General features: G+C 42.4%; 1 protein-coding gene across 1 annotated transcript; it reads left to right on the top strand.

Annotated features, from left to right (window-relative positions):
• The first annotated feature begins 197 nt into the window (after nt 1-197).
• On the top strand, nt 198-9,114 carry TFAM (transcription factor A, mitochondrial). The gene is made up of 7 exons (XM_075025443.1): nt 198-337; nt 499-626; nt 2,545-2,615; nt 4,585-4,734; nt 6,171-6,266; nt 7,313-7,369; nt 8,352-9,114. The coding sequence occupies exons 1-7, from the start codon at nt 270-272 to the stop codon at nt 8,568-8,570; spliced, it is 789 nt and encodes a 262-aa protein (XP_074881544.1). The 5' UTR covers nt 198-269; the 3' UTR covers nt 8,571-9,114.
• The last annotated feature ends 349 nt before the right edge of the window (nt 9,115-9,463 follow it).

Raw genomic sequence — 9,463 nt, 5'->3', positions numbered from 1 at the left:
ATGCCCACGGAAGGGGGGGGCGGCCGGGGCCGGGATGTTTCACCCCGCCGGGACCCGGGGCCGGGGGCGCCGCCGCGGGAGGAAGCGGGGGGGGGGGGGGGGGGAGGGTGGTGGTGGTGTCACCTTGGCCCGCGCCCCTCCCCTGCGGAGGGGCGGTGCCTCGTTTCCCTGCCCCGCCCCTCCTGGCGGCGGCAGCCAATCCCGGGGTGCTGTGCGGCGGCCGCGCGACTTCCTTCTCTCGCGCGCGCGCAGGCGCGGCGGGTGGAGGCATGGCGGCGGCGCTGGCGCTGCGGGGCCGGGCCGCGGCCCTCCTCAGCGGCGCGCAGCGGTTCCTCAGGTGCCGGCGGGACGCGGGCGGTGGTTACCGGGGCCGGGGGGGGGGGGGGGGTTGCTCCTTCTCGGCGGGCTGGGGCGTCCGGGCTCCCTCGCGCGTGCGCCGGGCGCCCCGCGAGGCGTTGCGGCGCGGCGGTCGGTAACGGGCGTTGCGGTTGTGTGCAGGGCCGGCGGCTCGGCGGAGAAGGGCCTCAGCAGGGGGATCAGCTCGGATAAGCCCCCGAAGCGGCCTTTGACGGCCTATTTCCGTTTCATGAAAGAAAACCGTTCTGTTTTCAGGCAAAAAAATCCAGGTACGCGGCCTGAAGGGAGTTGGGTACGAGGGGACGGGCGATTGGGGCTGTTTTGCCGTCAGGAACGCGGGGTCTTGGCGTGTGGGGTGTGCCTGCGGTTCTGCCGTAAAAGGTACATACGGTATTTTACCTCCAGAATGCGTGGTTTAAAAATAAAACTGGAACAAAGTATTGCTTTGTGAAAGTAAACGTCGTAAAGTATGTTACCCTGATTTCGGGAGATACCAAAACCATCTTCCTGTCCGTAGGATACCACAGGTAAATTCAGTATTGCCATACTTACTGCCTGTACAGTATTAGCTTAGTCTTCTGTACTTAGTAACTCAAAAAAGGGAACATTTTTGTGTAACTTTAAAAGTGTTTGAAGAAAGAGCTCAACTGGGCAATACATGTTAACAATTATTTGTGTTTTCCAGTTATTTTTAAATCTATGTATTTGAAGTACGTTATTGCTGATATAACAAGTTGTATATGCTTTTATTTTGATGCTCTAGTGATTTAAAAACTACATGTACTGGATTGCCTCAGCATATACGGGAGAAAAAGTAAATGTATTTAGAGGAAAATGGTTTTTGAAAAATTCATTTATAGGCAATGCAGTAAGTCGTGTCAGAGAGCAGCAAAATGGAAAGCTGTGCTGATTTTGAAAATACTTTTGAAATGGGTGTTAAAATGTCAAAAGAACTGTGGTGATATTGGCCAAGTCATGAGGTAAATTTAAGTAGGGAAAACCATTTGATACCCTGTTTTGCTCGCTAGTTTGAGCATTCAACAGTCTGAAAGGTTGAGACACTGAACTTGCAGAGCTTATTGTAATTACATGCCACACCAGTGTTTTCCAGTTTCCAAAATTCGAATGATCTGCAAATAAATGTACTGTATCTCATATACAAATTGAGAATTTGGGGCTTTCTTGTTCCAATAGAGGTAATGTTCAAAAATAACCTGATAATTTGTTTTATCATTGGCAAATCATTGTATTTTCAAAGGTTTTAAGATTGGTATACTTGGACTAAAAACTCCCCATCTGACTGGTTGTCCGGAATTCTGGAAGTCAGGTTACTGATAAGAGCTTAGTTCTGCTTTTCCACTGTTGAGATGGCTGAACTTTACATTTGAGGTGGGAGAGAGGAAGACCTATTTTTTTCTTTTAGTGTGAAGCAGAGGGAAAGCCTGGAAAAGGGTTTTTCAAGAAACGAAAAGTTACATCCTCTTTCTAAAGCCCTTGGGGTTTTAGTTTGGATTTGTGTTTTTTTTTCCCTTTAACAAATTCAGGTCTGACTGGAAATCTCATCAAATTACCATAGTGCAAGGGCCAGAGTCAAATTCAGTCAGCTGAAACCCAAAGCAAATTCAAGTCACTGTCTGTAATTTTGTTTATGGGAGAAGGAAGTTACATTTTCTTAACCTTACTTCTGTTGAATAATATTTTAAGTGAAGGACTTTAATAAAGATCAAGCATGTCTGCTATATCAGGTGGATAAGGTCACATTATACTTGCTTTGAATAATCCAGCAGACTCTTTTGAGAACTGGAAGTTTTACTTCTGGTTTCTTCCCTGGCCCCCCTTCCAAGTTCAGACCATCTTGCGTTGTATCAAAAAGGATCCAGCTCAAAAGGGGATTAAAAAAAAAAAAAAAAAGAAACTGTTGTGGAGTGGTAATAGCTATCTGTCTTGGAATGGTGCTTCAGTTTATAACACCATGTTTCATTTGAGTTTGAACCAAGAGCAGGGACTCTTCCCCCTCCAAATACTAGAGTTCTCTTTAACTGCCACAGTAAGTTAGTTTTATGAAAGGAGGAAAATATATTTATACAGGAAAAAGACACTAGTGACAGCTCTCCTTGGGAAAAATTGAAGCTTACTAAAGATACAATATTGATCTTTATTTTCTTGCTTTCTAATTTTAATGTACAGAAGTGACCACCATGGAGCTGATTAAAAAAATAGCAGATGCTTGGAAGGAGTTGCCAGCATCACAGAAGCAGGTTGGTTTGTATCTTTGCCCTGTGTACTTTGAACTCTTTAGAGCTTAGTCGTTGTTTTCTTGGTTTGGTGTCCACTGTGGTTTTTTGTTTTATGTTGTGGGGTTTTTTTTGTTGATTTTTTTTTGTAAACAACAATTAAAAAAGTGCTTGCATACAAAGGTTCAGACATAAAAACAATTCTGAAGAGAATTGGGAGCTGTGAAGTACTCAGGGGAAGATGCTTTGATACTTTTACACATGACCTTGGTTTTAGTATTTTTAATCTGTTGCCAGAGAAACAAACAAGATAGATCTTGCTCTATGCAGCTGTAGGGCTGGGAACCAATATCTCATTTCTTCTTGAATGATAGTTGTGTATATGTGTGCGCATTTGATGTATAACAACATGAGTATTGTAAAGGTGTTCTGCTTTCATATGCATAAGTTAGGTGAAACCTCAGTTAATTTTGATGAAAGGACCAACTCTTTTTTTCTGCTGATTAGATAGTAACCAGAGACCTAACTTACAGGTAACTTTCTGTGGTGGGTTGACCCTGGCTGGGTGCCACGTGCCCACCAAAGCCATTCTATCACTCCCCACCCTCAGCTGGACAGGGGAGAGAAAATATAACAAAAGGCTTGCGGGTCAAGATAAGGACAGGGAGATCACTTGCCAATTACCATCATGGGCAAAACAGACTCAATTTGGGGAAGATTAATTTATTACCAATCAAGTCAGAGTAGGCTAATGAGAAAACCAAGTCTTAATACACCTTCCCCTCACCCCTTCCTTCTTCCTGGGCTTAACTTCACTCCTGATTTTCTCTATACTTCCTTCACCCCAAGCAGTGCAGGGGAATGGAGGCTGTGGTCAGTTCATCACAAGTTGTCTCTGCCGGTCCTTCCTCCTCAGGGACAGGACTCATCACACTCTTCTCCTGCTCCAGCATGAGGTCCCTCCCACAGGAGACAGTCCTCCATGAACTTCTCAAACGTGGGTCTTTCCCACGGGCTGCAGTTCTTCACAAACTGCCCCAGCGTGGGTCCTTCAGGAGCACGCTGCTCCAGCGTGGGCTCCTCTCTCCGTGGGCCCACAGGTCCTGCCAGGAACCTGCTCCAGTGCGGGCTTCCCATGGGGTCACAGCCTCCTTCAGGCATCCACCTGCTCCAGTGTGAGGTCCTCCATGGGCTGCAGGTGGAGATCTGCTCCACCATGGACCTCCATGGGCTGCAGGGGGACAGCCTGCCTCACCAGGGTCTTCCCCACAGGCTGCAGGGGAATCTCTGCTTCAGCATCTGGAGCACCTCCTCCCCCTCCTTCTTCACTGACCTGGGCGTCTGCAGGGTTGTTTCTCTTACATGTTCTCACTCCTCTCTCTGGCTGCCATTTCTGTGCCCCCTGCAACTTTTTCCCCTTCTTAAATATGTTATCACAGAGGCGCTACCACTATTGCTGATCAGCTCAGCCTTGGCCAGCTGTGGGTCTGTCTTAGAGCCGGCTGGTATGGGCTCTGTCGGACACAGAGGAAGCTTCTAGCAGCTTCTCGCTGTAACCCTGTAACCCCCCTGCTACCAAAACCTTGCCACACAAACCCAGTACGCCGGTGTAGAAATGTGTTGAGTGACTGGAGCTTTTGTGTGCTGCAGTGAGCATACACACTTTAAGAGTAATCATTTCAATCAAGCTTCAGCTCTTCCTCCTTGTGTGGAAGATTGTTTTTTGCATTGGGATGTATCTGAAGATTCATCCGATGTTATCAGATTAACTAAGATTATTCATGGGAAGAGCCCAGGTTTTGAATCTGAGTTCTTATGAATCCATTCTGCTAATCAAGCAGATCTGAAATTGCTACTTTACTTTAAAAATCTTATGTTCCAGCATAGTCTGTAACATTTTTTTGTTAGTAGGTTAGAAGTGTTAGCTTGCTTAATGGTCGAGTGCTTCTTACTAAAAGCATCTGTTTAAGGTTGGTGATTGTTTGTGTTGTAGGTTTATGAGGAAAGTAGAAAGACAGACTGGGAAAGATATAAAGAGCAGTTGGCTGCATATAAAGCACAGCTAACTCCAGCCCAGGCTGCGGCTTTGAAAGAAGAAAGGAGAAAACGACTGGCAAAAAGATCATTGTTCAGGGCCAAAAGAGTAAGTATTTTGAAGTTCAAGTTTCATTTCTCTCAACCTGAAGTCTATTTGTCTGGTATACAGAGCAGAGTTGAGACATGTTTAGAAATATAAAAGCAACTCTCAGAATAATTAAAAAAAAAAACAACAAACCCAAAACAAAACCCCATGGATGAAAATAATTGCTGGTGTTAGCAGTTATTTTAGTGACTTTCCTGTGCTTGAAGACCAGAACTAGCAGATACCTTTGTGCTCACAGGTAGCTTCTCTGTGCTTTTTTTCTTCCTATTCCTAAAGCTGCCTGAGATATGATAGGTAATAAAAGACATTGGAACCAGCAACACTTTCTTTGGTTGGGAAGACATCCAGAAATAGCTTTTTACAAAGGCCTTGTATCTATTACTTCAGTGGCCCCTACAAGGTAGTAGCTGCTTGAAGTAGCCTTTTTTCCTTCCTTTTTCTGGATTCTGCTGCTTTCTGTGTAGCTGCTGACGTGTTGAATTAGGGCTGCACATCTTTTAGTGTCCTTTATTGACTTATTCATACAGATCATCTTCCCTGTTCCCTTTTAGCTGGTTTATATATAAATCCTGAGAGACAGAACCATCTGTAAAGGTACAATATTATGGTTTGTTCAGGGGCAAAAGAAGTTGAGGGGGTTGCTTGTTGCTTGTTCATTTCTGTGAATTAAACTGCTGGTGTGACATTGTCCTAATTGGCAAAACTGAAGTTAATTTGGTTTAAAAGACCCCTACTTAGAGGAAGTTTTTAATCCAAATGATTCTGCTCATCCTTTTTAGAGTATGGCACCACAAGGAATTTAGCTGGCATACCTAATACCTAAGCGGATATTAATTTGCAGCACCAAGGCTGCGGTGGGAATGTCTTAGGGCTGGAGAAAATTGTAAAGTGTAAGAAAAAGTGTAATTGCATCCATAACTTGCTGTACTTTCCCTCTCTCACCATCATCCCTGTAGGCAAAGCATTCTGATAGCAGAAACCTAGTTCTGTTTCCCTGGAAATCTGCTGGTTCTGTTCCACCTTCTCTCCTCCCACAAAGTTGGGTATCTGCCCTCCTCTCTGCAAGCGTACAGTATTTCACACCAGAAACCGAAGTCTTATGAAGATAATAGAAAACTTGTTGTGATGACTTTCTTACTGAGTGGGATTTAGTAACAGTCTTTGGTTTCTGGAAGACTTAGCTGAAGTAAGAATCAGTTTTAAATGCTTTTTTTTAATGTCTGTGAAAATTCAAGTTGTTTAGCTTTTCTTAATTTAGTTTAGCATTAGTCTTGACAAGTGGTGAGAGCATCTTGACATACAGTCCAGTTTATAGAATTAAACACCAAAAGATGAATTTGAGTCTGATTTTTGTATAAAATAGAAAGACAGATGTTAAGTTTAGTTTTGGAAAAATGCATGCTTGGTAGATTGAATAACTTTTCTTGTTTTTAAAGGAATTGACCGTGCTTGGAAAACCTAAAAGACCTCGTAGCGGCTTTAACATTTTTGTGTCAGAAAACTTTCAAGAAAGTGAGGGAATATCACCTACGGTAAGCCAGGAAGGATTGTTCTTTAAAATAGACCTATTGTATTCAGAAAATCTGTCTTAGATTCTGTCATTTTCAAAGAAACTGTTCAATAGTTCAGTATCTGGATTTTGCTTTGCTTAGGTTATGGGGTTTTTTAGGCTGCAGTGATCTGGCTATACTGCTGGTGGCATGTCCTATATAAACTGCTGTGTGGGTATACAGACTTAAAATATTTGCTCTATTTTTTGCACTTCAGTGTTACAGACTTCATCTGTTTCTTCTGTAAGGAGAGAATTCTACTTTTCTTTGGTTTGGTGTAGAAATACATTAGTTTTTCAAATGGTTGTGGTGGTCTGCTACCATTTCTGTAGTAGCAGTTATTGTACCTCCTATAGCACAGTCAATGTTATGGAACATGCAAGAGTTCCTCAGCAAACTCGAAAGTCCTGCACTGAACTGCAATTTGGGGTGATTTAAGTTACACTGGTGGATTACAGCACTTGAAGCACTGGAGACCTCCCCTGTATGCCTAGTATGTTCCTTACCCTATGCATTTAGTCAGTAAATCAGGATAGTGGAAATAGTTTGTTCCTTGGTTTTCTACATACAAAGTAGGCATCTCCAGTCAGCTGAGGCCTGGTTTGACACACACATGGCAAAATACTCCTGGAGTGGTACAAAGTTCCCTGTCAATGCAGTTCATACTGAAGTGGGCTTGTCTTAAGTTAGGGCTTGGTTTAAATGAAACCAGTATGCGTGGTGAGATGTAGTCACATTGCTGTAAATCAGCTCAGCTGTTCTGTCTGACTGCTTTTGCGGCAGGCTCAGTGACTTAAACTGCTTTGTGCTTATATATCTGTAAATGTGGCTTAGGTGATGCCCAGCAACTTGAACTGTATCATTTATTATTTATGTATGTTAAGAGGGTGGGGTATAAGCCTGTGTGACTGTGCTTTTTTACATTGGTTTATACTTGGCTTTCAGTGGCATGGCATTCATCTGTAACCCTCTGTGGTCAGTCTGCTGTTAAAATAATCCTAATGTATTGTGTATTCTATATCCTGTAGGCAAAGCTGAAGCAGTTATTTGATGCATGGCGAAAAATGTCCAGTTCTCAACAGCAGGTATGTTAGTGGATTTTGATGAGGTTTTGATCTAACTGGAAAATTACAAACTTGAGTCAAAATTAATAAATTCATACAAAATCCTGAACTCAGTTGTTCAAAATATAATACTGAGGAAACTACTCTGAGATTGTATTTACATGTCCCGAAAAAGATTGTCATTACTTTTATTCCAGTAGTGACCATTTGTTTCACATGGTTGATGAAACGTGAGTGAGTGGGATGAGATGAAGTTCTGTATGCCTGGAAATGGACGCTGAGTGGCATCTAGGGAGGAAGGTGGAATAATCTGCAACAATTTGGGGTTTTTTCCTCATAATCTACAGTATTTTTAAATGACAGCATAGTAATTTGCTGCTCATGGGAAGACTTTTGAGAGGTAAAACAGAAATCTACAAGTGGTGTGCACACAGTAATTTATTGACTTTGGTTATCTTGGGGATAGTTTTCTGCCAGCTTTCTCAGTGTATTGAAATATGAACCTGCAGGTAGGTATATGAAAATTGGAGGGGTGTTATACTGAAATCTAATCTAAACCTCCAGATTTTCAAGTATTCTGTACCTTATTGTCCTTTCTCCTGAATGCCTTTTTTCTAGATTGTTTTGAATGTGTACTTAGAACATGCACTAGGTTCATGTTTTCTCTGTAGAAAAAGAATTTGAAATAGTTCCTGTTCCTTACACAAACCAGCTCTTCAAAAGAATACTCAAATAAAAAGCCTTAGCTCTGAGTAGTAATATTGAATAAACTTCCTCTTCAGGAATGGCCATCTGGTGACATAACCATAATTCAATGCTAAGGTTTTGGGGTTTTGTGCAAGTTTGATGTTTTTTGAATTTTCTGGAGGCGAAAGTGAACGCTTGGGATGTGCGCAGCACAGGTCTTGTAGTAAGTCACCTTTGTATCAGAGGGGAGGATGTGAGATGGCAGTTACCCCGACAAAGCCCCTTTCATAACTGTTGATGCATAATTTTCTTCCAGCCATACCTGCAGCTTGCTGAAGATGATAAGGTTCGGTATGTAAATGAGATGAAGTCATGGGAAGCAAAAATGGTTGAACTCGGACGTGAAGACCTGATACGTTCCACAACGCAAATGCCAAAACCGAAAACTGCTAAAACTGCAAAGAAAGCTGAAACAGCCCAAGCTTCCTCACATGAAAACAAGGCAAAATTAAAGTTGAAAAAAACAGAAGAATAAAATGGTCAAGTATTTTATATTTAAGGCCCTTTGGTTGTCATGTCTTTATCCTGCTGTGTTAATGCTGCAGTCAGCATTAGCACTGAAATTTGGAAAGCCCGTAAAGGGCCCACTGGAGAAGTAGAAAACGTGATCGGGTAACAGAGGATTCAGCGTCTCTCTGATGAACTGACTGAAATACTCATTGCAGGTGTAGCCTGAACAGTTAGTCAAGCTGTGAATAGAGACACTCACTGACATCAGCAGAGCTCTCCAATAATGGTAGATAACAGCTAACTTTTATAAGATTATTTTTTTTTATGAAAGTGAGAATATTCTACAATGTTACCATCTACATTCTGTAAGAGCTGAAATCTGAGTTCATGCTGCTGTGTTTTATTCCCTCCATGGTATTGGTAGTGAAATGTTCTACGTTTCAACAAAAGGCACAAGAAATGTAAAATACTAACTTTTATTTCATGCATCTGTCTTTTTGTATGTATCAATCTGTGTATGCCACTTATGTCGCATTTAATTAAAGACCATATGAGTTTGTATAAACCTATCTTTATTGGACTTTTTTTCCACGGTTTTGTTTGGATACATGCAAACACTTTTGCTCCCTCTTGTCATATTTTGGGACAGCCTGGGAAGGAAAAGAAACGTGTGAACTGTTAGAACTTTGAGTTTTGAAGTAATAAATACGGGTATTTTGAACAGCTGCTTGGTTTTTTTTTTTTCGGGGGGTCTCTCTGACTTAGTGACTAAGTCTCAGGTATTTTGGAGAATCTGTTTTTAGAAGGCAGGCAAGCTTTTTCAGTAGGCAGTGGATTTCATCCATCCTGAATGACCACAGAAGCTGGCAAAGCTTCTTGTTTACCAATGGGGAGTGGAAAGCCGATTAGGAGTCCCTT

Source organism: Buteo buteo, chromosome 4 (assembly GCF_964188355.1).
Source record: "Buteo buteo chromosome 4, bButBut1.hap1.1, whole genome shotgun sequence".
Classification (NCBI taxonomy): Eukaryota; Metazoa; Chordata; class Aves; order Accipitriformes; family Accipitridae; genus Buteo; species Buteo buteo.
This window is presented reverse-complemented; position numbering and strand designations above follow the sequence as displayed.

Coding starts and splice junctions, on each gene's coding strand:
- TFAM (XM_075025443.1), top strand. CDS start 270: ATGGCGGCGGCGCTGGCGCTGCGGGGCCGGGCCGCGGCCCTCCTCAGC. Junction 2,616..4,584: donor TGCCAGCATCACAGAAGCAG/GTTGGTTTGTAT, acceptor TTTGTGTTGTAG/GTTTATGAGGAAAGTAGAAA. Junction 6,267..7,312: donor GTGAGGGAATATCACCTACG/GTAAGCCAGGAA, acceptor TATATCCTGTAG/GCAAAGCTGAAGCAGTTATT.